The 26,972-nt window shown below is 39.0% G+C and overlaps 1 protein-coding gene across 2 annotated transcripts; it reads left to right on the forward strand.

Moving 5' to 3' along the window:
* Positions 1–22,757: 22,757 nt before the first annotated feature.
* On the forward strand, positions 22,758–26,702 carry LOC135623328 (STOREKEEPER protein-like). 2 transcript variants are annotated; one of them, XM_065126179.1, is made up of 2 exons: positions 22,758–24,232; positions 26,165–26,702. In XM_065126179.1, the coding sequence occupies exon 1, from the start codon at positions 22,811–22,813 to the stop codon at positions 24,179–24,181; it is 1,371 nt and encodes a 456-aa protein (XP_064982251.1). In that variant the 5' UTR covers positions 22,758–22,810; the 3' UTR covers positions 24,182–24,232; positions 26,165–26,702. The 2 variants fall into 2 exon arrangements, with proteins under 2 accessions (XP_064982251.1, XP_064982252.1); XM_065126180.1 differs by lacking the exon at positions 26,165–26,702 and adding an exon at positions 24,687–26,127.
* Positions 26,703–26,972: the final 270 nt, after the last annotated feature.

The following is a 26,972-nucleotide window of genomic DNA, read 5'->3' on the forward strand; positions in this document are numbered from 1 at the left end:
CTAGGACTCTATTTAAAATATAACATGCAGTGTTTACAGCTTCGGCCCAAAAATATTTGGGTAGGCTATGTTCATTCAACATGGTTCTAGCCATTTCTTGCAAATTTCGATTTTTTCTTTCTACTACCCCATTTTGTTGAGGATTTCTTGGAGTAGAGAAGTTATGGTTGTATCCGTTGAGTTCACAGAATTCTTGGAAGTCATGGTTTTGAAATTCTCCACCGTGATCACTTCTAATTGACGAAATCATAGATTCCTTCTCATTTTGAACAAGTTTACAAAACTTGGTAAAATGTCTAAAGCATTCATTTTTTTGTTTTAAGAAGTAGGTCCATGTATATCTGCTGTAGTCATCAATAATGACAAAGGCGTATTTGCTGCCTCCTAGACTCGATGTAGAGATTGGTCCGAACAAGTCCATATGGATCAATTGTAAGGGCCTAGAGGTGCTTATTTGATTCTTAGCTTTGAAGCTACCCCTAATTTGCTTACCTAATTGGCAAGCATCACATACATTATCTTTGATGAACTTGATATGAGGAATTCCTCTTACAAGTTCTCTAGATGATACTTGATTGATTAGTTTCATGCTAGCATGACCTAATCTTCTATGCCATAGCCAAGCATCTTCATTCATAACGGCAAAGCACATTTCATCACATAAGTCATTGATGTCAATAGTGTATACGTTGTTTTGTTTTAATGCAATCATAGATATATTTTTGTGTGGTTTTTCAATGATGCAGGCATTAGATTCAAATCTTATAATATATCCTTTATCACATAATTGACTAATGCTCAAGAGGTTATGTTTTAAACCATCAACTAGTAAAACATCTTCAATAGAGAGGTTGGATTTGTTACCTATGGTTCCTTTGCCAATGATTTTACCCTTGTTGTTGTCTCCGAAGGTGACATATCCTTCGTCTATGCTAGAGAGCTTAGAGAATTGAGATGGATCTCCGGTCATATGCCTTGAGCATCCACTATCAAGGTACCATTTCTTGCTCCTAGCTTGCGATTGTTTAGTTTTCTACAAGAAAGGATGACGTTTAGGTACCCATTTGCTTTTGGGTGCCTCATAAATAGATCTACATTTTCTATCATGTTGCATAGAGTTTATCATGGTTCCTTTAGGAACCCAAATTAATTTGTTTGGACTTATTTTCTTGAATGGACAACAATGTGTCTTGTGTCCAGATTTGCAACAAAAGTTGCACTTGGTTTGGTTTTGAACATGTAAGATGGGGCTTTTTACAAAGGTAGTTGGATTTCGGTGAGGACTCCTCACAAATCCAATCCCACTTCTTTTGGGAGCATGACCCTTGTTTGTAAGGATCATGTTTAATGACTTGCTGCCAACCTCGAATTTCTTCAAGGTGTCCTTAAGCAGCAAGTTTTCTTTTTGTATAGTTTCTAAATCATGACATTTGATACATGAGTTTAAACTATCATGATGTTCGACTTTTAACTTATCAAACTCACAAGTAAGATTATCATGTACCCTTTTTAGCAACTTGTATTTTCTATTTATAACTTTGCATTCATCAAATAAATCATGGAAGGCATTTAATAATTCATCGAAAGATAAATCAGCATCTAATAAATCCGTCGTTACCTCCCCTTCGATGGCCATAAAGGCGTAATGAGCAACTTGCTCGGTGTTGGATTCTTCTTCCTCAGATGCGCTCGAATCATCCCATGTTGCTTGGAGCGCCTTCTTCTTTGTTGTTCTTTTCTTGACTTGGGGACAATCACTTTTGTAATGTCCCGGCTTTTTACATTCATAGCAGATCACTTGGTCCTTCTTAAGTTCAAGTTTATTTTTCACATCGTTTTTAAACTTGTTTCTTTTGATGAATTTTTTAAACTTTCTTGTCAACAGTGCCAAGTCATCGTCACAATCCTCATCACTTGAGTTTTCTCTCAAGTGGCATTCAGAAGTTTTAAGTGCCATATCCTTCCTGTTCTTTGGAAGGATGTCTTCTTGCTCTTCATGAGCTTTGCAGGTCATTTCGTAGGTCATTAATGACCCGATTAGTTCTTCAAGAGGGAAATTTTGCAGATCTTTTGCCTCTTGAATGGCGGTGACTTTAGGATCCCAACTCTTAGGAAGGGATCTTAGTATCTTATTAACAAGCTCAAAATCCGAAAAGCTCTTTCCGAGACCTTTTAAACCGTTGACGACATCCGTGAAACGGGTAAACATGTCGCCAATGGTTTCACTCGGTTTCATTCGAAAAAGTTCAAAAGAATGCAGCAACAGATTGATTTTTGACTCTTTCACTCTACTTGTGCCCTCGTGGGTCACTTCAAGTGTGTGCCAAATATCAAAAGCAGTTTCGCAAGTTGAAACACGATTAAACTCGTTTTTATCAAGAGCGCAAAATAAGGCATTCATAGCCTTTGCATTAAGAGCGAAAGCCTTCTTTTCCAAATCGTTCCAATCGATCATTGGAAGAGAAGATTTTGAAAATCCATTTTCAACAAGATTCCATAGTTCAAAATCCATAGAAATAAGAAAGATCCTCATTCGGGTCTTCCAGTAAGTGTAGTCCGTTCCACTGAACATGGGTGGACGTGTAATCGAATGCCCCTCTTGGTTTCCGGCGTATGCCATCTCTCTTGGGTTTTAATCCTTTAGAGAGTTAACCTTGCTCTGATACCAATTGTTAGGATCAAGAGCACTAAGAGGGGGGGGGGGGTGAATTAGTGCAGCGGAAATCTTATAATAATTTAAAAACAAAAAGCTGCGTTCGTTCAAAAACAATTATGATGCAAAAGCAAATTCTCAGTTTGTATCTAAGTGCAGTTTGCGTCTAAGCGCAGATTGCGTCTAAGCGCAGTTTTGCGTCTAAGTGCAGTTTGCGTCTAAGCGCAGATTGCGTCTAAGCGCAGTTTTGCGTCTAAGCGCAGTTTTGCGTCTAAGCGCAGTTTCGCGTCTAAATGCAGATTTACGTCTAAACGCAGATTTACGTCTAAGCGCAGATTTACGTCTAAACGCAGATTTACGTCTAAACGCAGTTTTACGTTTAAACGCAGTTTTACGTCTAAACGCAGATTTACGTCTAAACGCAGTTTTACGTCTAAACGCAGATTTACGTCTAAACGCAGTTTTACGTCTAGACGCAGATTTACGTCTAAACTTTGAAACTCGTTTGTATATTTGCAGAAGGTAGTATGCAGTTGAAATCAAGACGTAAACGTAAACTGAAATCTGATGATTGAGCGAAGAAAGCCGATTTACGTCCGAATGCAGTTTTACGTCTAAATGTTGAAACACGTTCGTAAAATCGTAGAGGACAGATTGCAGTTATTAATAGGATTAAAATGTAAGCGTAAACTGCAAGGAAGCTCGTTCGTAAAAGCGCGGAAAACAGTTCTGCAGAATCAAACGTAAACGTAAACTGTAATGTATGAAAATACGAGTTTACGTCTGAATTCAGAATTGGAAGAACAGCACTTAGAACTTGTTCGTGAAAGCGCAGAGAGCAGTAGTGATGAGGGAGGTTTGCAGTAATGATAAAGTGCTCGAAATTAAACGCAAACCAGAGATTTAGAGTGGTTCGGTCAGCCTTGACCTACTCCACTTTTGGCTTCCTCCTCCGATGAGGTTGCCGACGTCAACTAGCTGCCTTCCTTCAATGGGCGAAGGCCAAACTTCCCTCTTACAGTTTCTCTCCTTTTGACAGGCTTAGGAGACAACCTTTACAGACCTTTCTCTCCTCACTTTACAGTTGAAAACTTGAAGAACAGAAGGAGGAGACTCAAGGCTTTACAACACTTTTGAGCTCTTTAGAATCACAGAAAAGATCACAATTTCGGTATAGGTCTGTATCTTTTCAGTGCTGAATGGGTGGGGTATTTATAGGCCCCAACCCAATTCAAAATTCGAGCTCAAAACGATCAAATCGATCAAATCCCAGAATTTCTGGGATCAGGCGGTTGCACCTCTCAACTGGAGAGGTGGCACCGCCTGGCAGAGCTCGAAGACTGAGCTCTGCCGATTGCTTCTTCTCTGCCAGAGCTCGAAGACTGAGCTCGATGGTTGCATCACCTGGCAGAGCTCGAAGACTGAGCTTGGTGGTTGCATCACCTGGCAGAGCTCGAAATCTGAGCTTGGTGGTTGCATCACTTGGCAGAGCTCCAAACTGAGCTCAAGCTGATGCACCATTCTGCCATAGCTCGAAGACTGAGCTTGGTGAATTCATCACCTGGCAAAGCTCGAGACTGAGCTCAGGCTGATGCACCACTCTGCCAAAGCTCGAAGACTGAGCTTGGTGGTTGCATCGCCTGGCAGAGCTCGGAACTTGAGCTTTGGCGGTGCAACCTCTTGGCTGGAGCGGTTGCACCTCCCAGCCGTGCAGCCCTGGCGGTTGCACCTCCTGGCTGGGGCGGTTGCACCTCCCAGCCCCTCAGCCCAGGCGGTTGCACCTCCTGGCTGGGGCGGTTGCACCTCTCAACCCCACAGCCCAGGCGGTTGCACCTCCTGGCTGGGGCGGTTGCACCTCCTGGTGCAATCAGGGTCCAAATGGTTCACTCCATTCGACCCACTTTGAATCTTTTCAGGGGCCCAATTGCCCCAAGATTAAGCTAATGGGATCACCTCCCATTTTCCTGCTTAATCATCGTGCTAACTACGATTATCTCTAAGACAACTTCTGCAGCTTGCTCCGATGCGTCAATCGCTTCTTCCGGCGAGTTTCCGGCCAACTTCCGTCGATCAACCGATAACCCTCGGTGATCCTTCTGCGGACATCCGGCATACTCCTGGACTTTGCGACGATCCACTTGGCGAGTTCCGACGAGCTTCGCTTGGCAAGCTTCTGGACTTCTCGGATCTGTTCTCTCTGAACCTCCGACGACCGTCCGAACTTCCGTCGAACTCTCGAACTCCCAACGTGATCATGATCTTGACTCCGGGGCAACTCCTGCTGCTTGTCTTAATCTCATCGTAGTTAATCCTGCACACTTATCTCAACACATAGATTAGATAACAAATGACAATTGACTTCATCATCAAAATCCGAGATTCAACAATTTTCTCAACCATAAGATTGATTCTCAGGTTACAGAGCCAATCCATATAATTTGGACTAGTGAGGCGGTTGAAATCAAGTATGCCACATAAGGAATTCGAAAGCGACATAATTCTAAAAATAAAGATGTAGTAGAAATAAATAATATGTAGATTTTATAAAAATAAATAATTAAGATAAGGACTTTTATCTTAACATACTCCCACTATTCTCTTTCAAATCACACAACTCCCTCCGATGTGTGAATCAGAGACCCCCTATAGATCTCTAGTGGGGATCGGGATCCAATCGACATCTTAACGTAACCTTGAGTGACTCGACCAATACACTAAGCTCGTAAAGGTAAGCAACTCTTGCCAATCACAACTCCTTATGATTCCTATCTTGTTCAATCTTTGAACCACCATGGCCTCAAGGGACTCGACCAAGCATACCATTGTTGAATCTCGGATTTTGATGATTAAATCAATTGGTAAATTGTTTAACCTAATCTATGTATTGAAATAAGTGTGCAGGATTAACTACGATAGCGATAAGGCATAAAGCAAATGATAGGTTGGAGTCGAAGATTCGGACGATGTACTTGGAGCTCACCGAGAGCTCATTTGAAGATTGCTAAGAGTTTGTCGGAAGATCGCCGAAAACTCATCGGAAGATCGCCTAGAATGTGTCGAAAGATCGTCGAGAGCTTATCGAGAGTTTGCTGAAAGACTCGCCGAGAAGTTCGTCGGTGGATCGTCGAGAGAAAAATCAACATACCGAACTAATTGCTTACCTTAGTTGTAGTTGGAACATTAGTTGAGTTAGGATTGGGAGGTGATCCCACTAACCCAATTAGGGGCCAACTGGGCCCTAAAAAGGGTTGTATTGGGCTTGATTGAATAGCCCATTCAGCATCTGAAATCACGAATAGCGATGGCACCACTTGGGACTCAATCTCCCAAGTGTTCTGGGTGGTGGGTACTGCCCAGACTATGCGATGGTACCATCGATAGTTAATGTTGTCAGGCGGTGATACTACCAAAGCTCGGTCTTCGAGCTCTGTCAGGTGGTGGTACCGCCCAAACTGAGTGGTGGTACCGCCCAGTATCACTCTACAGGTGGTAGTACCGCCCAATAATGGTGGTGGTACTACCAGTACCCCGAAATTCAAGGATGTGATACTTTTTCGCTCCAATTTTGAAGTCATTAGAGCCTATAAATACCCCACCCTTTTTTACGTTAAAGGGCACGAAAGCATTGGGATAATCTTGAATCTTTGAAGTGTTAAAGTATTGTAAAAGTGCTAGAGTCTTCCTCCTCCCTTTCTAAGTATTGAGATCATTCGAGAGAGGTGTGAGGCTTGTAAGGGTTCTCTCCTAAACCCATAAAAAGGAGAAAGAGCTGTAAAAGGTGGTTGGACTTCACCTATTAAAGGAAGAGCATTAGTGGACGCCGGTGACCTTGACGGAGGAGGAATCGAAAGTGGATGTAAGTCACAACAACCGAACCACTATAAATTCTAGTTTGCTTTTCTATTTGTGTAATTTACATTATTGCAAACTTCCTTAACCTTCCCTTTGCACTCTTACGAAAGCTTTCAAGTTCAATATCTTTCTAAAACGGATTAAATCGAAATGAATATTTTTCGGAATCAATGCTTTTATCGTTACTCTAATTCACACCCCCCCCCCCCCCCCCCCCCCTCTCTCTCTTAGTGTCACTCTTGATCCTAACAATTGGTATCAGAGCTCTGTCACTCTCGTTTGATTTAAAACCCAAGAGAAATGGCATTTGCCGGCAACCAAGATGGTCACTCAATTACATGTCTGCCCATGTTCAATGAAATGGATTACACATATTGGAAGACTAGAATGAGGATTTTTCTGATTTCTATGGATTTTGAGCTATGGAACATTGTCGAAAATGGTTTCCAAAAGTCTTCTCTTCCAATGAACGATTGGAATTAGTTGGAGAAGAAGACTTTCACTTTAAACGCCAAGGCTATGAATGCCTTATTTTATGCTTTAGATAAAAATGAGTTTAATCGAGTTTCTATTTGTGAAACAACTTTTGATATTTGGCATATACTCGAAGTTACTCACGAAGGCACTAGTAGAGTAAATGAGTCGAAAATTAATCTTTTAGTCTATACTTATGAGTTGTTTTGAATGAAACCAAGTGAGACCATTGGAGACATATACATCCGTTTTACGAATGTCGTCAATTGTCTAAAAGGACTTAGTAAAAGTTTCTCAGATTCTGAACTTGTTAATAAAATTTTAAGATCTCTTCCAAAGAGTTGGGACCCTAAAGTAATGGTCATTCAAGAGGCCAAGGATTTAAATAACTTTCCTCTTGAATCACTAATAACCTATGAGATGACTTGTAATGCTCATGAAAAGCTTGAGAACAACCTTCCAATGAACAGAAAGGATATGGTACTAAGAATTTAAGAAGACCACTTGAAAGAAAATTCAAGTGATGATGACTATGATGATGACTTGGCACTCTTGACAAGAAAGTTAAAAATTCATAAAAAGGAATAAAATTAGAAATGATACTAAAAATAAATTTGAACCTAAGAAAGAATTTTTAACCAAAGAAGAAGTCGGGACATTTCAAAAGTGAATGTCTCCAAGCAAAGAAGAAATAACCAAAGAAGAAGAAGGCTCTTAAAGTAACATGGGATGACTCAAGTACATTCGAAGAAGAGGAGCAAACCAACAATAAGCAAGTTGCTCACTATGCGCTAATGGCTATTAGAGATGAGGTAAGCAGTTCATTAGATGCAAATTTATCTTTTGATGAATTACTAAGTGCTTTTCATGATTTATTCGATGAATGTAAATTCGTTAGTAAAAAATATAAATTATTAAAAAAGGAGCATGCTTCTCTTATTAGTGACTTTAATAGACTAAAAATTGAGCATAATGATAGTTTAGCTTCTTGCACAAAATGCGATGAATTAGAAACACTTAGAAAGGAAAACTTGCTATTCAAAGAAACCTTAAAAAAGTTTAAGGTTGGTAGCAAGTCCTTAAACATGATCTTTGCCAATAAGGGTCACGTTCATAGAATAGGTAAAATTGGATTTGTGAGTAGATCTCACCAAAATCCAACCACCTTTGTTAAAGGCCCTACCTTACATGTTTCACCTCAAAACAAATGTAACTTTTGTTATAAATTTGGACATGTTACGTATAAATATTTATTTATGAAATATAGTCCACATAAATTGATTTGGGTTCCTAAAGAAACCTCAAATAACCCAATGCAACATGATAAGTTGTGTAGATCAATTTTTGTAGAAATATTTTATAGAAATGCTTATCGTCATAAGCTAAGAGCAAGAGATAGTACCTTGATAGTGGATGCTTAAGGCATATAATCGGAGATCAATCTCAATTCTCTAAGCTCACTAGCCTAGACGAAGGATATGTCACCTTCGAAGACAATAAAAAGTGTAATATCATTAGCAAAGGAACCATAGGTAACAAATCTAACTTCTTTATTGAAGATGTGTTATTGATTGATGGTTTAAAGCATAACATTTTGAGCATTAGTCAATTGTGTGATAAAGGATACATCATTAGATTTGAATCTAATGCTTGCATAATTAAAAAATCATATAAAAATAATCTATGATTGCCCTAAAACAAAATAATGTATACACTATCGATATTGATGATCTTTGTAATGAAATATTGTTTTTGGTTTTGAATGACGATGCTTGGCTTTGGCATAGGAGATTAGGTCATACTAGTATAAAACTAATCTCTTAAATCTCATCTAAGGAACTTGTAAGAGGAATTTCTTAATTAAGTTCGTTAAAGACAATATGTGTGATGCTTATCAACTAGGAAAACAAATAAAAGGAAGTTTCAAACTAAAGAACCAAATAAACACCTCTAGACCATTACAATTGATCCATATGGACTTGTTCGGACCAATTGCTACATCAAGCCTAGGAGGTAGCAAATACGTCTTTGTCATCGTGGATGATTATAGTAGATACACTTGGACTTACTTCTTGGCACATAAAAGTGATTGATTTAGATATTTTTCTAAGTCTTTTTAAATTTATTCAAAATGAAAAGGATTTTATGATTTCATCAATTCGAAGTGTTCACAATGGTGAATTTCAAAATTGTGATTTCTAAGATTTTTATGAATCTAATTGATACAACCATAATTTTTCTACTCCAAGAAATCCTTAACAAAATAGAGTAGTAGAAAGAAAAAATAGAAATTTATAAGAAATGACAAGAACCATGTTAAACAAACATAACCTACCCAAATATTTTTGAGCTGAAGTCATAAATACGGTATGTTATATCATGAATAGGGTTCTAGTAAGACCATAACTTTCAAAAACTCTTTATGAATTGTGGAACAATAAAAAACCCAACGTTTCATATTTTAAAGTTTTTGGGTGCAAATGTTTTATCTTGAATGAAAAAGATGCCTTAGGAAAATTTGATGTAAAATCCAATGAAGGGATTTTTCTTAGCTATTCTTCTATTTCTAAGGCCTTTTGTATTTTTAATAAAAGAATTTTGGTTATAGAAGAGTCTATTCATGTTATTTTTAATAAAGTGTCCAAAGTTAAGAAAAATGATGTTGATGATGATATTAATTTTGATGCTTTGAACTTAAATGAAACACTTTCTCCATCTAGTAACTTGGATGCATCTTCTTCCAAAACATCCTTATGCAAGGAATGGAAGTATGTAGATGCTTATTCTAAGGAGTTAATCATAGGAAACACATCAAAAGGGGTTCAAACTTGTTCTTCTCTTAAGAATTTTTGTGCCAACGCCACTTTTCTCTCGCAAATTGAACTTAAATGTATTGACGAGGTCATGAAAGATGATTCATGGGTTATCACAATGCAAAAAGAGTTGAACCAATTTGAGAGAAATGAGGTGTAGAAGCTTGTTCTGAAGACAAATGACCATTTAGTTATTAGTACTAAATGAGTCTTTAGAAATAAGCAATATGAATTTGGTATCGTGGTTAGAAATAAGGCAAGATTAGTGGCCAAGGGTTTCAACCAAAAAGAAGGTATCGATTATGAAGAAACCTTCGCTCCTATGGCACGATTAGAAGCCACAAGGATGCTCCTTACCTATACTAGTAGTAATAATTTTAAGTTATTTCAAATGAATATTAAAAGTGCTTTTCTTAATGGCTTTATTTCCGAAGAAGTTTATATTGAACAACCTTCCGGATTTAAGAATAATAATTTTCCTAATCATATGTTTAAATTGACTAAAGCTCTCTATGGATTGAAACAAGCCCTAAGGGCTTAGTATGAGAGACTTAGCTCATTTCTTATTTAAAATAATTTCTCTAAAAGCAAGGTCGATATCACATTATTTATTAAAATTTTAAAAAATAAATTTCTTATTATTTAAATTTATGTTGATGATATTATTTTCGGTTGCACGAATGAATCTTTATGCAAACCATTTGCCAAAAGTATGAACCAAGAGTTTGAAATGAGTTTAATGGGTGAATTAACTTTCTTTTTAGGCTTGTAAATCAAACAACTTAATGATGGCCTTTTTATGAGTCAAACAAAATATATATTAGACTTGCTAAAATAATTTAATATGGATAGTTCAAAGGCTATCACTACTCCTATGAGTACCTGAGTTAAACATTGACAAAGGTGGAGAAAGCTTTGATAAAAAAGCTTATAGGGGTATGATAGGTTGTTTACTATACCTCACTGCAATTAGACCAAATATCATGTTTATATTGAATCTCGGATTTTGATGATGAAATCAATTGATGGATTTGTGATCTAATATGTGTTTTGAGTGACGCAGGACTAGCTTCAATCAAGGAGAGGCAAATTGATTGAAGCAGGAAGAATCATATTGGTTCAGAGTGAACATGTTAGAAGATTAGACGTTGGGCCAGAGGATCGGTCGACGTGTCGATAAAAGGCTCGTGCAATAAATTCGGGCATCGGACCGAAGGATCGGACATTGCACCAAGGAGATCGAAAGTTGCGGGAGTCAACATGCCGATTGGGTTATACTCCGAAGGAGAGGACAATGTGCCAAAAGATCGGACGAGTGCCGGATGAACCAATGACATGCCAGACAAAGAATTCATGCTTTGTAATCATATGTCTAAGATCGAAGTAGCTTAAGGAGCTAATTGAGTTAGCTTTTGGTGTAATCATGCTAACTCAATTAGGGGCTAATTGGGCCTTATTTGGGACTGATTTGGGCTCGTTAGGAGGCCCATTCAGTGACTCAAAAGTTGGGTCAAGCGGTGGCACCGCCAGAATAGGCAGTGGAACTGCCTTTGAGTTAGAAAACTCGAAAAACCCCATCTTCGAGGCTGTCAAGCAGTAGTACCACCAATCTGGGCAGTGGTACCGCCTAGACACAGTCTCCCAAGGAGTAGTACTACCAGACTGGATGGTGGTACCACCCAGTGTCAGGCTGCAGGTGGTGGTACCGCCCAATGCAGGCGATGGTACCGCCCGTACCCTAAAATCTCGGGGATTTGAATTTTGGCTCCAAGTTTTGAAGCCATTTTGGGTCTATAAATACTCCAACTATTCCTGCATGAAATAAAAAGAAAAGTGAATAAAAACTTTATATTTCTAAAGTTGAAAACCCTTATAAAGTGTAGAGTCCCTCCTCCTAAAGTTTAGATATCATTCTAAGGGAGAGTGTGAGGGAAGCTTTATAAGAAGGGGGTTGTTAAGGTTCTCTTGAACCTATCAAAAGGAGAATCGAGTTGTAAGGGTAATTGATCTTCACCCATTGAAGTAAGATCGTTAGTGGATGCCGGTAGCCTCGATGAAAGAGGAATCGATAGAGTGGATGTAGGTCACAACGACCGAACCACTATTAAATCTAGTTTGCATTTATGCTTTATTATTTATATTTATTGCAAACTACCTTACTTGCTTAACTTTCACAATATACTCATCCATTCACTTTCAAGTTAAACTTACTTTGTCGAAATCGATTTTTTAAAATAGGAAGATTTTTAAACTGATGCTTTTTCGGTTTTAAACAAGATGGATGGTTTTCATATGAAAACCTTGAGCATATTTATATGAAATTAATCACATAAAATGAAACACATAAAAAGGAAAATGTATTGTCATTGGAATTAAAATAATAAATCAAATCTCTTGTTTAAAGAAGCCATATGTTTAATGTGTTATATTTTTTGATGAAATTTATTTTCGGTCTTAAACGATGATGCATGCTTTGACTTGGCATAAAAAAACTTGAGCATGCTTTTATGAAATAAATCAAACAAAAAAAAGGGGAAGGAAAACATTTTTCTTAAGGAATTTCTCAATCCCTACTTTATCGATTTTCGTAAAGGGAGATCAATGAATGTATTTATGCTATTTTATGAATATCTTGAAAATAATCTTGATGATTTGATGATTTGAATTTGAATGAGTTTTATTCAAATCATGATCTTGATTTCTTGGAATTACTTAAGATTTTTTTTTAATCAAGATCTCTTCTTTGTACTCCTACGATTTTTTTTCTTGGTATTTTATTTAAAGAGGAGATTTACTATATAAATCATATCTTTTGGTATTCACTTGATCATATCTTTCGTGCCATGATTTATTTATGATACTCCATTATATTCATTTAGTGTATATATCAATTAATTTGTATTGATATTCTTCATGTGATGATATGAAATCATGCATGAAATACTCATGAATTTATATTGATACATACAAATGAGAAGTTATGATCATGCATGGTAGGATGTAATGTAATTTGATATTTTGATACTATTATGATTTGAATTATTTATGATTTGGAATGATGCATGCAATACTATGATTTGTTGCTAAAATGATGTAAAATTTGCTAACTTGCATGGTGCAAAAGTTGTTAGCTTGTTTGATGTAAAACTTGCTATCTTACTAGCTTACATATCTAAAACTTGCTAACTTGCCCAACTCAAAGAGAAGTAAGAATTACTAGCTTGCACATCCTAAGTGGAAGCAAATTTGCTAGCTTGAACTTCTCAAAAGAGAAGAAAGAACTTGCTATCTTGAACATCACCAAAAACTTGCTAGCTTGTAATCTTAAGAGAAGCAAGAGTGCTATATTGCACATATCAAAAGATATAAAAATTTTGCTTTCATATGTGAAAAACATGCTAGTTTGTATGTTCTAAACTTGCTATTTACTATCTCGCATTCAAAAACTTGCTAGTTTGAACATGGTAAAGAAAAGCAAACATGCTAAGTTGCACATCTAACAAAATTTATAAACTTGCAAAACTTAAAATTATTGCCAGCTTGCGTGTTGTAAAATGATATGAAATTTTGCTAGCTTACACAAAGGAAGCAAAAAATTGTACTTCTCAAAAAAGAAGAAAGAAAATTACTAGCTTACATAATGATATATGTAATGATGAAATTATGCAATGATTTGAAATTATATATCAAAAACTTGTTAGTTGCACTTCTCCTTTTTGTTGATGACAAAGGGAGAGAAGTTTTGTTGATGATCATGCATGGAATGATGTATTGAAAATTTGATTATGCATGATTTTATATTGCTTGGACTCATAATGATTTCATGATTAAATTTGCCTTGACTTGAATTCAAGGTTCTATCAATATGACATATTGATAGGGGGCATTAAGGTTAACTTCATCATCAATTGGTTGTCAACATCAAAAAGGGAGAGATCGTTGAATCTCAGATTTTGATGATGAAATAAATTGATGAGTTTATGATATAATCTGCGTTTTGAGTGATTCAAGACTAGCTTCGATTAAGGAGAGGCAAATTAATTAAAACAGGAAGAATCATATTATGCCAGAGTGAACATGTCAGAAGATTGGACGTTGGGCCAGAGGATTGGTCGACCTATTAGTAGAAAGCTCGTGTCATGAATTCAGGCATCGAGCCAAAGGTTCGGACATTTTATTAAGGAGATCAAAAGTTGCAAGAGTCAACATGTCGATTAGGCTTTACATCGAAGGATAGGACGATGCGCCGAAGAATTAGACAAGTGTCGGATGAACCAATGATATGCCAGACAAAGGATTAATGCTTTATAATCATATGGCTAAGATCGAAGTAGTTTATAGGGCTAATTGAGTAGCTTTTGGTATAATTATGCTAACTCAATTAGGGGCTAATTAGAGCTTATTTGAGACTAATTTGGGCTCATTGAGAGGCCTATTCAGTGACCCAAAAGTTTAGTCAGGCGGTGGCACCGCTAGAACATGCGGTGGAACTACTTGTGAGTTGGAAAACTCGAAAAACCCAATCTTCGAGGCTATCAGGCGGTGGTACCATCAATTTGAACGATGATACCACCTAGACATAGTCTCCTAGGTGGTAGTACCGCCCAATGTAAGGCTATAGGCGGTGGTACCGCCCGTACCTTGAAATCTCAAGGATTTAAATTTTGGCTCCAAGTTTTGAAGTCATTTGGGGTCTATAAATACCCTAGTTATTCCTGTATGAAATAAAAAAAATAGTGAACAAAAAACTTTATATTTCTAAAGTCGAAAACCCTTGTAAAGTGTAGAGTCCCTCCTCCTAAAGTTTAGAGATTATTCTAAGGGAGAGTGTGAGAGAAGCTTTGTAAGAAGGGGGTTGTAAAGGTTCTCTCCTAAACCTGTCAAAAGGAGAATCGAGTTGTAAAGGTAGTTGATCTTCACCCATTGAAGGAAGATCGTTAGTGGATGTCGGTGGCCTCGACAAAATAGGAATCGATGGAGTGGATATAGGTCATAACGACCGAACCACTATAAAATCTAATTTGCATTTATTCTTGGCTATTTACATTTATTGCAAACTGCCTTACTTGCTTAACTTTCACATTACACTCTTCCATTCACTTTCAAGTTAAACTCACTTTATCGAAATCGATTTTTTATCGTACGAAGATTTTTAAACTGACGCTTTTTTCACTACACTAATTCACACCCCACCCCCTGAACTGCCATTTGCGACAGCAACGAGGGCAACAATAGTTGCTGCCCTTTTCCGCTTTTGCGTCAATGATTTTGACGTCAAAAGCTTTTCCAAAACACAACACACGCAGTTTAAAACTAATCTATCGTACGAACAACCTGGCTCTGATACCACTATTGGGAAAATCTTTGGGTGGCGATATCACATATGCAGCGGAAGAACAAGACAACAAAATCCTCGATTCCCAAAGAGATATTCGTCGTCGTGCGAAGATTGGTGCGCAAAATCCATGAAACTGAAAAATTATGTATAGAATAGATTATGTTACATAGGGAGATCGTATATCCCTGTTTCCTTGCAGATCCTTAGAAGAGGGTGAAGGAGGTCAAGCGTCCTCCTCTCTAGCGGTGATCCATACAACAGGGCTGCGACGATGCTCCTCAAAACTCCAGGCCTGCTCTGAGGTGGAGAGGAGAAGGAGAATATGAGAGGCAAGCAAAGGCTCTAGCTTATGAGGTTTTGAATCCCTCCTATTTATAGAGGTCCCCTATCAAACCCTAATGGATCCTCGCCTAGTGGGTATTGGATCTGCATCCAATAACCCAAGCCTTTTAGATTAGTGGATCTCTATCCAATAATCTCTCATGGGCTCTTATTGGATCTCGTCCATGGGATCTAATAATTCAGGGGCTTATTGGATATCCAATAAGATAAGAGCTTCGTCGGATATCTCATATCCGAACCTCTACTCATCGCAATGCCTACCATATGTGTGTGACCCTTTAGGCCCAATATCGAGCTGGCCATGAGTCATACATGTCAGAACTCCTTCTAACTCAATAAATTATTATCTTTGTAATAATTCACTTGACTCATCGACTACGGACATACTAGGCCACTACGTCGTAGTCTCCAGACGATACAGGGGAATCCAATCAATTAGACCTGTCTGTCCTCAGTTACCGTATACCTATAGTCCCTCATCCATCTAATATCCCAGAGACCGTATATCGAACATGGTGATGTCAGACCCATACAGTTTCTACTCGAGTCTCACTCTAATCGGATTTTCTCGGAGAACTCTTTCTCTCTCAACCTGAATGACCCTAGCTAGGGATTTATCTGAGTAAGAACACATGGGATATTCCTCTCATGATGCCGAGAGTGGATGATCCTCTATCGACACTCAATAGCCCTCGTAAGGTTGACTACCACTCCCAATGACTAATTGTACTAGATCTGAGATAGCCAAACCTATAAGTCTGGTATCAAAGAGTGGAGCACTCATACAGGACATCCTTGGTGTCTCAAGTCTAAGGACCAGATATACCACTAGGACTACGGAATCCCTGTTTGACAATAAGGCATCATCAACCATCTAGCATTCCGTAAGCGGATCAATTAGTGAACTCATTCTCTATTGAGCACCTATACTGTATCCCTAGTATCCCTACACGAGCAGCTATGAGAACCACTGCATCCATCATATGGACGGGTATACAGCACAACAATCTGTCCGATTATCACGATATTCCTCTCGAGTAACCTATGACCGGGATTATTTAGGATATGTGTTTAAAGGTGAATCGATCTCATTTTCGTGATATCATCACTATCTGATTCCCATTGCACAAATCCAAGGACATCACAATATATATATGCATATATGCAATAGTTATAAAGTGAATATGGCAAAATATAATAAGCAAAAAGATTCTGTATCAAGTCACACATGTCATCACTCACGTGATTTGCTTGCTGGGCCTATGACTAGCAGGAAACCCTAGCCACCAAGGAGTCCCTTGTAGCTAGGAAACCCTGGCTATAGGGCAGCCTTGGGTGGCTAGGAAAGCTGGCTGTCTACTTGCCCCATGCGACCAAGAGTCCTGGCTGCCAAGGGCATTTGGGCAGCTAAGAAACCCTAGCCACCTATGGTGCCCCCTATAGCCAAGAAACCTGGTTATAGGGGCTGCCATGCAGCGGGTTGAGAGCAGCCTTGTTGTCTCATTCCTGCTGCTTTTGGCCAGGCCGAGAGTAGCAAATTGGAGCTCTCGGCCAAGGCTGCAAGTAGCCTTCAGCCAACCCAAGGGGCAGCAACAATTGCTACCCATTCTTCCCCTTTTGTATCAATAAATTTGACATCAAAAGCCCTCTCTAAAATACCTCTTAACAATAAGAAAAGGTGGAGCACAAATTTAAAAACTATGACAAAAAATTACAGCAATCGTGTAAAATAATTTTAACGCGATTGAACACAACAACGCAGTTTAAAGTCAATCTTTTTCACGAGCAACCTAGCTCTAATATCACTATTGGAAAATCTAGGGTGACATCACATATGCAATACAAGAATAAAAAATAAAATCCTAGAATTCCCTCAGAAAAAGGTTTCTTATCATCATGCAAAAGTTGGTGTGCAAAAAACTCGCAAAACCGAAAACTACGTATATGAAAGATTTGTTGAATCTCGGATTTTGATGATGAAGTCAATTGTCATTTGTTGTCTAATCTATGTGTTGAGATAAGTGTGTAGGATTAACTACGATGAAAGTTAGACAAGCAGCAGGAGTTACGCCGGAGTCAAGATCATGATCACGTTGGGAGTTCGAGAGTTCGACGAAAATTCGGACAGTCGTCGGAGGTTCTGCGAGAACAGATCCGAGAAGTCCAGAAGCTTGCCAAGCGAAGCTCGTCGGAACTCGCCAAGTGGATCGTCGCAAAGTCCAGGAGTTTGCCGGAAGTCCGCAGAAGAATCACCGAGGGTTCATCGGAGGATCGACGGAAGTTCGCCGGAAGAAGCGATTGATGCATCGGAGCAAAGCTGCAGAAATTGTCTTAGATTTAATCATAGTTAGCACGTTGATTAAGTTGGAAAATGGGAGGTGATCCCATTAGCTTAATCTTGGGGCAATTGGGCCCCTGAAAAGATTGAAATTGGGCCGAATGGAGCTAACCATTCAGACCCTGATTGCACCAGGAGGTGCAACCGCCTAGGCTAAGTCTCCCAGCGAGACTGGGCGGTGCAACTGCCCCAGCCAGGAGGTGCAACCGCCTGAGCTCAGTCTTCGAGCTAGACTGGGCGGTGCAACCTCCCTAACATAGAGGTAGCACCGCCTGAGCTCGGTCTTCGAGCTCTAGCAGAGAGGTGCAACCGCCTCAGTCAAGAGGTGGCACCGCCTGGGGCTCAGTCTCCGAGCCAGACTCAGGCGGTGCAACCGCCCCTGACAGAGAGGTGCAACCGCCTGGGCTCAGTCTCCGAGCTCTGCCAGGCGGTGCAACCTCTCCAGTCAGGAGGTGCAACCGCCTGATCCCGGAATTACGGGATTTGATCATTTTGAGCTCCAAATTTGAACTGGGTTGGGGCCTATAAATACCCCACCCATTCAGCACAGAAGAAAAATAGAGACCTACACCGAAATCTTGATTCTTTCTGTGATTCTAAGAGCTCAAAATTGTTGTAAAGCCTTTAAGTCTCCTCCTTCTGTTCTTTAAGCTTCTGAATTGTAAAAGTGAGGAGAGAAAGGTTCTGTAAGGGTTGTCTCCTGAGCCCATCAAAAGGAGTGAAACTGTAAAAGGGCAGTTGGCCTTCGCCCATTGAAGGAAGGCAGCTAGTTGACGTCGATGACCTCGTCGGAGGAGGAAGCCAAAAGTGGAGTAGGTCAAGACTGACCGAACCACTCTAAATCTCTAGTTTGCCTTTATTTCGAGTACCTTATCATTACTGCAAACCTCCTACATAACTACTGCTCTCTGCGCCTTTACGAACAAATTCTAAGTGCTGATCTTTTCGAATCTTCATTTAGACGTAAATCTGTGTTTTTCGTACGATCAACTTATGTTTATGTTTTGATTCTGCAAAACTGTCTTCTGCGCTTTTTATGAACTAGCTTCTAAGTTTAGATCTCTTTGAAACTGTTTTAGATGCAAACTACGTTTAGACGTAAAACTGCGTTTAGACGCAAACTACGTTTAGACGTAAAACTGCGTTTAAATGTAAACTGCGCAAACTGTGTTTAAACATAAAACTGTGTTTTAGACATAAACTTCTTTTAAACGTAAAACTACATTTAGACGTAAAACTGCGTTTAGACGCAAACTGCGTTTAGACATAAAACTGCGTTTAGACGTAAACTGAGTTTAGACGCAAAACTGTGTTTAGACGCAAACTGCGCAAACTATGTTTGGACATAAAACTATGTTTTAGACGTAAACTACTTTTAGACGCAAACTGCGTTTAGACGTAAAACTGCGTTTAGACGTAAAATTGTGTTTAGACGCAAAACTGCATTTAGACGCAAACTATATTTAGACGCAAACTCAGTTTAGACGTAAACTGTGCTTAGACGTAAATTGCGCTTAATCTTAAGTAATCTTAGAATCGGCTTTTACATCGAAATCGTTTTTATCGGACGAACGCAGCTTTCGTTTTTAAATCGCTGAAAGATTTCCGCTGCACTAATTCACCCCCCCCCCCCCCCCCCCTCTTAGTGCTTTTGATCCTAACAAGATTGTGTTATCTAGGGAGATCATATATCTCTAAATTTCTACAGATCTATAAGATTAGATGAAGGAGTTCAAATGTCCTCCTCTCTAGTAGTAATCTACATGATAGAGGCTGTGAAGATGCTCCTCAAATTGCTGTCCAAAACTCTTCCTCATGCGCACCATTCAATCAAGAAGGGGTTGCCCCTTCTTGCTATCCATATGCCCCAAAGAGCGGCTATAGTTTGAGGATGAGAGGAAGAGAGGAGAATAGAAGGAGATAGCCAAAAAGAACCTAGCTCTAAGACCCTTTGGTTCCTTTCTATTTATAGAGGCCCCTTATCAATTTACCTTAATGGATCCTACTATATTGGGTACCGGATCTCCATCAACTACCCATGCTACTTCGATTGGTGGATCTCTACCCAATAATCTCTCATTGGCACTTATTGGATCTCATCTATAGGATCTAATAATTCAGGGGCTTATTGGATATCCAATAAGATAAGGGCTCAAACGAATCTTTTATATTCGAACCTATACTCATCGCAACACCTATCATATGTGTGTAACCCTCTAGGTTCAATATTGAGTTGGCCGTGAGTCATACCTATCAGAACTTCTTTGGGCTCAGTGAATTATTATCTTCATAATAATTTACTCGACTCATCGACTACGGACGTACTAGGCCACTATGCCGTAGTCCCTTGACGATATAACGAAATCTAATCTATTGGACCTATTTATCCTCAATTACCAAGTCTCTATAGTCCCTTTTCCATCTAGTACCTCAAAGATCATATACTAGGCATGGTGCTATTAGACCTATACGGTTTCTATTCGAGCTTCGCTCTAATCAGATTCTCTTGGAGAACTCTTTCTCTCTCAATTCGAATGACCCTAGATAGAGATTTATCTAAGCAATAACACATGAGATATTCCTCTCATAACATTGAGAACGGATGATCCTCTATCAATACTCAATAGCCCTCGTAAGGTTAGCTACCACTCTCGATGATTGGCTATGCTAGATTTGAAACTTCCAGGCCTATAAGTCTGGTATCAAAGAGTATAGTACTCGTACAGGACATCCTTGGCATCTTAAGTCTAAGGATCAAATACACCACTAGGACTATAGAAATATTGTCTGACAATAAGGCATCATCAACCATCCAGCATTCCATGAGTAGATTAATCAATGAATTCATTCTCCAATGAGCACATGCATTGTATCTCTAGTGTCTCTCTAGAAGCAACTATGAGACCATCCACCTCTATCATATGAACGGGTATACAGTATACCAATTTGTCTGGTTATCTTGATGTCTCTCTAAAGTATCCTATGATTAGGATTATTTAGGGTTGTGTTTAAAGGCGAATCGATTTCATTATTGTGATCTTATCAAGATCCAATTCCCATTATACAGTTCCATGAACATCATAATATATTCATACAATAAGCAATATAAAGTGATAAAATACTAAATAATATAATAAGTAAAAAGAATGTGTTTCATGCTACACGTGCCATCACTCATGTGATTGGCTTGCAGATCATCTATGATTAGAAGAAGGGAGGTGCGTGCCCTCTCTGCTCGAAGGGACTAGAGGTTATAGATCTCATTTAGGGTCTGTGTTTAAGGGCAAATCAGTCTCATTATCATAATATCATCACGATTTAATTCCTATTGCACAGATCCATGAACATCACAATATATTCAAGCAATAATCAATATAAAATGATAAAATATTAAATAATATAATAAGCAAAAAAGAGTACATATCATGTCACACGTGTCATCACTCATGTGATTGGGTTGCAAGGCACCTATGACTAGCAAAAGGGAGGCACATGCTCTTTTTGCTTGAAGGGGCTAGGGGTCGTAGGTAGCGCCTCCTCACCGGAGTGCTTATTAGGAGGAGAAGTAGAAGGATGTTCCTACGATATTCATCCCTCTTTTTAGTGCCAAAATGTTAACACACAAAAATCGTCAATTGGTAAGTCGGCCCGATTGATTCTCTACTGAAAGTGCAGGTCCCTTTTGGTGACTCCTCTTTGCTGACGTGGAGAGCAAGCATTGCGGGCAAGATGAAGAAAGTTGTAGGAAGAGGTGGTTCACTAGGAGCATGGTCCAATCTTCGAGTGGCGAAGCTTGGTTTGGGAGCTAGGCGATCTCCTCTGTTGTGTAGCCTTCTAGCTATGCCTTCGTACCATGGCGATGGCCCTGCATGATAGGCCTGCATTGGGGGTATCTCGACTCGACCCCTCTGATGCTTAAGTTAAGAAAACAAAGGGGGAGAAAGAGAACAATATCAATAGTGAATTAAGAGAGTAAAGAGTCTCTTTCACCTACTTGTCCTATCTTGGCCCGAGGCATGTCTTTTATACCTGGGTATTGGGTGGAGCGAACAAACATCCGTCAAGGCTCCTCTTACCTGACATGACAAAAATATTTAATACGAGCAGCTTGCCGATGTATGCTCCCATGGGCAGCATTTGTGGATTGTTGGGATGACATCTCCAATTGGGCTTCTTTGCTTCTTTAGGTTAGGTAGGGTGTGGTCTTCTTATCTTTCGTCCGAGAAGGAAGATTGGTAAAGCCGGGTCATGCCATCGACCATTAATGCGAAGCCAAGTTTGTTTTCAAGATTACGGGATCAATGAGTGATTCCTGTGAGCCCACTTCAGGAAATCGGGGTAGGTGATGTGACCTCCTATCAACGATCGTAGGGAATAGGTGGCTCCATATCTTCATTTAAGTGTTGCTTAGGAAGCTAAAGGGTATCAAGATTCATCCCTATCAAACCTCTAATAGCTTTGATGCTCTTATGTGGGTGATGATTATGAGAAGGAGGTGATTAAAGATAGATAATTTGTATTTGCCAACCTTCTAACTTAACGTGGAAACACATTTTGCCTTAGGAGAACAGCATAGTGTCACATGGGAGACGATTGATTTACTTGTGTATGCTTATTGATCGCGCCTTAAGTACGGTAGCTTCGACTCATGGGCTTGCTTTTGTTTGTGATTTTTAGTCGCCATGTTTTGTCGTAGTGAATCGTGTGTGTGCTACTTGTATTATATCTATTCTTTTTATTAAAATCATTCTTACCCTTTTATAAAAAAATAACGATCACTATAAAAATGAGGTATCTTTAGAAAAATTTAAAATATGAATTAAAAAAATCGTCCAAATATTTATATAATTTTATAAAAATAATAAAATCGTCAAAATATGAAAAATCGTGTTTCTAATTGCGCCCTGTATATAAAGCTCTCATATTCCCTAAATCACACCCAAGACCCTGGGTTTCCCTTTCCTTTTGCCAAACCCTAGCGGAAGTCCCTCCTGGCCGACATGTCCTCGAAACGCGCTGCTGCTGAAGCCGAGTCTTCTGCATCCGACTTCTCGAACGCTTCCTCTTCATCCGACGAAAAAGGAGAGCAAGAAGAGGATGTGCGCCTCTCGTCTGTTCCTCAGGTACCCAAGCCCATGAAGCCCTCCAAGCACCCTTCCGCTGCCACCTCCAGCCACGACGGTGAAGAAGATGACGACGACAGTAGTAACGAGGAAGACGGCCAAAGAAACAAGCACCAGGGAGACAACGGCAGTGAAGAGGAAGAAGACGACGACGACGAAGGTTCCAGCGATGAAGGATCCGACTCTGATGACGCGAATACAATGAATAAGCCGCTGCCGCCGCCGCCGCCACCACCACCACCACCAAAGCCACAGTTCCAACCACTGCCTAAACCAACGCCTGAGCCGTCGGATTCTGGTTCCTCTGGTGATTCTGACTCTGAATCTGATTCCTCTGACGATGCACCTGTTACCCCTGGCTCCCGCCCATCTCGTGCCGTGGATCCGTCGATCAAGCCCATAAACACCAAGCCTATGGACACCCCTAACAAGCCGAGCAAGCAAGCCAATTCCCCTGCTCCTTTGCAGGACCGAGAATCTCTGAAAAGGAAGCATGACGTGGTGGAGCGCTCTGAGCTGGATAATCATGGTGGACAGAAGCGCCAATTGTTTCAAAGACTGTGGAGCTTAGACAATGAAATAGCTTTACTTAAGGGCCTGGTGGAGTACCGAAGTAAGAAGGGCACTGTTGCTGCTTCTGCCCATGACATGGAAGACCTTCGGAATTTTATCAAAGGTTCCTTCCAAACGGATTTCAGTAACACGCAGCTCGCTGATAAAGTGAGAAGGCTTAAGAAGAAGTTTGAGACAAATAATGCCCGTGCCAAAAATGGTGCAGACCGAACCTTCACCAAACCCCATGAGCAGGATGGGTATAAGCTCTCTAAGAAAGTTTGGGGAGTTAATAGGATAACCTCAGAGCATCTTGATGCTAATAGTGCTGACAGTGAGGACAATGAAGAAAGCGAGAGTGAGATGATGAACATTCGGAAATCAAACGAGCAGCAGTTGACCTCTCTTGTTGTGTCAAAGTGCCATGATGCTATTGTTTGTGAGAGTGGGGATATTGTAAGGGTTAAGATTCAGTTTCCGTACTTGTGGGAGACGGTAACCAAAATGGCAGATGAGTATTTGTGTGGGATAGCCATCAAGAGGGCCCTAGAGATGGTAGATGTTGCTAAGGCAAAATTGATGGAAGAAAAGCTTAAAAAATTAAAAACAACTCAGATGAGGCAGCACTTGCGAAGGATTGATCTGAACAAGGAGACAGTGAAGCTTATTCTTGATGCTATAGGGAGATCAAAGTGAATTGCTTCTTCAAGAACGTGTGCTGCCTACAGCGTAGGGAAGTACAATGAGGTAATTCATTGATTACTCCACATACAACATAGGCTTTTTGATGTCCGGCACTTGTAATGCTGTCATTTTGCTCAATTGCTTCTTGATCTTTTGTTTTAGAATGTTACTGATTGTGAAATGGGTCAAAGACTAGCATAGCAAGTGAGAAGTAGGTTAGTGTTCAGTTATTTCAGGTTGTTAAAGGTACATTAGGTGCTCGTTTGGATGCTGTTTGAAGTTCAAACATATTATTAAATCAGTAGTTGGTTGCTTTGATCTTAGTATATTTTGATTCATGTTGCTCTTTGAGGATGATGCCAAATTTATCTCTTTGTTTGCTGCTTTTAAGCAGTTTTGGATGGTCTAGCTATTTTGTTTGACTAAATGAATTGTTGTCAATCTTTTTATTCTTGGATGTATGTGCATATTTGTAGTTGTTAGTGATTAAAACATTGTTGTTCTTCTTTGTCTGCAGTATTTTGATGTATAAAAGCATGATTTGCTTCACCTTTCTTAGTTATTTGTGCAGAATGAGTTGGTAAGTTTTTTGTGTAGCTTTCTCCGCTAAACTCTCTGTTGGTAGTCAATGTATATGAATTTTGATTTTGAAAACTATGTTCCTATCAATACTCTCTTTGAAATTTTCAATCGTTACTATAATATTTTGTCTAGGTATTAATTCCTTTTTGTGATTTCACCTGTGTAATGAGTCTTGTTGCCAAAAGCCATAAATATTTATTTAATTTGTGTTCTTGACTAATTTTTGTTATTAAATTAGAGTAATTGAATAATTATTAATGCGGAGATTCTTTTCTTAGTGATCGATGTCTTATTGTTCATGTAATCCATCAGATGTTTTTACCCTCTTATGGCATGCAATATAATTGAGAAGGTTCATTAGGCTTTAAAGTTCCATCCATTAAGTTTCTTATTTAATGCCTAAATGATTATATTTTCTATAGACTATATGACCTTTGTTTGCTCAGCATTCATGAATTTCACAAGCAAAAACAGTAACTAGTAATATTGGCAAGAGATGTATAAACGAGATGGGTGGGGAGCAGATCCTTGGGGGCTAGGAACCATGGTATGGTTGCTCAGGGTCTGAGCAAAAAAGAGGAAAAAAAGAAAAAAAGTTGTTCTTGTGGAGGTAAGGTTGCATATATTGAGTCACCCCAAACACCACATTGTTGGGAGTCTTTTGCACATTAATGACCTTTATAATGTGAAGAGGGATGGAGAAAATTTTTTGTTGCAATCTTCCTGTTGCAAAGACTTGGCAAGCCAGCATACAGCAAAAGTCATTATGAGCTTTGTAGGTATATGAGATTGGCAGCTCTTCCAACATAATTCTAATAGTGTCTAGCCAAGTTAAGTTATTATTCAAATGTGATTTTATTTTATCTTTTTTAATGAAAGTGTTATGGATGATTAGAAGCATGTCTTAGATCATACACCTTGTTGATGAAAAGATAACCCAGTCTGTCAATTGAAGCAGCCTGTCTAGTTATGGTTAATGTTGGATCAGTTTGGTCTATTTGAATCTGTGCTAATAGGTTTTTCTCCTTTTCTATGTGATGGAATTTTTTTCTGTGATATTTCTTTATGGGCTTTGAAGGCTATTAAGAGCTTAGTAAATTAAGGTTTGTCAGAGTCTTGGATCTCATGTTCAGGATGAATAAGATTCCAACTGGTGCGTAGTATGCTGGTTGTGATGTGAATAAGGTTTAGGAGATCAAGTAAGAATTTATGTTGAAAAGGTGATTGATTGGTTGTGTTACAATGTTGCTTCTGTTAATAGTAAAGGAAATTGAACTTTATCCACTTCTGTCATTCTTTGATCATGTCTTTGTTGGTACCTACTGTCCCATTTCTTTTCATCCCACTTTTTACTGCATCTACATATTTTCTTCTCTCTTCTTTGTGACCTATGATATTAATTTTTGGTTGCAGTGATGGGAAGATCAATTTAACTGGCCCTTTTATTTTGTGCTTGATGCTGTCAAGGGGAAATGCTGATATGATGCAACCCTTAAGCCATCGTAGGCCAAGGATTGAACTATTGCAATGCTTTGAATGAGGATTGACATTTCGGATAACTGGATCTGTATCTGTCTATCGCCAGACCGGTATGGTTCTGGTCTGTGCTGGTGTACTGGTATGCCAGCTAGTACGTACTATGGTACCATGAGGAGGCAGTTCTTTTCGGCCTTTGGACAAATGGCAAAAACTTAGGCAGAACAATTAGGTTAATCATCCAAAGTTCCTATCCACTAATGCACGTTATCCTTTGGACCTTATTTTTCAACATTTGCATCCATGTTCCTGTTTAGCCTTTTGGGTTTTGCGTTCCTTTGTCCACTATAAAAATTGTGCTCAAAAGGCCTTTGTATTTATTATATGATGTTTGGACCTAGTTTCCGCTTAAAAGCCCTGTTTTCTCATTGTAGTAATAAATAATATATATCAGCTGATAATAGGCATTTCTTAATGGTTTATTATAGCCCCTCGACATCATATTTATCTCGGAACCAATTTACCTTCTTCTTTACATGGTGCTCTTGGAATGTTAGTTTTTATCTTCATATGGAATGTTTAAGTTTTTATCTTCATAATTAGTCCCACATTTGAAAAGGAAAAAAAGGTTGATGATCAATACTTGCCTTTTTTTTTTTTTCCTTTTGGCAATTTGTGTAGATTTTTTTTCGTGTTAGAAAATACAGCTTGAGATTTGTTTCCCAAGCAAGAAAAACTATATTAA

The sequence above is a fragment of the Musa acuminata genome, chromosome BXJ2-9 (genome assembly GCF_036884655.1).
Source record: "Musa acuminata AAA Group cultivar baxijiao chromosome BXJ2-9, Cavendish_Baxijiao_AAA, whole genome shotgun sequence".
NCBI classification, from domain to species: Eukaryota; Viridiplantae; Streptophyta; class Magnoliopsida; order Zingiberales; family Musaceae; genus Musa; species Musa acuminata.

Excerpts from the sequence above, each read along its gene's own strand:
- LOC135623328 (XM_065126179.1), top strand. The coding sequence starts at position 22,811 with ATGTCCTCGAAACGCGCTGCTGCTGAAGCCGAGTCTTCTGCATCCGAC.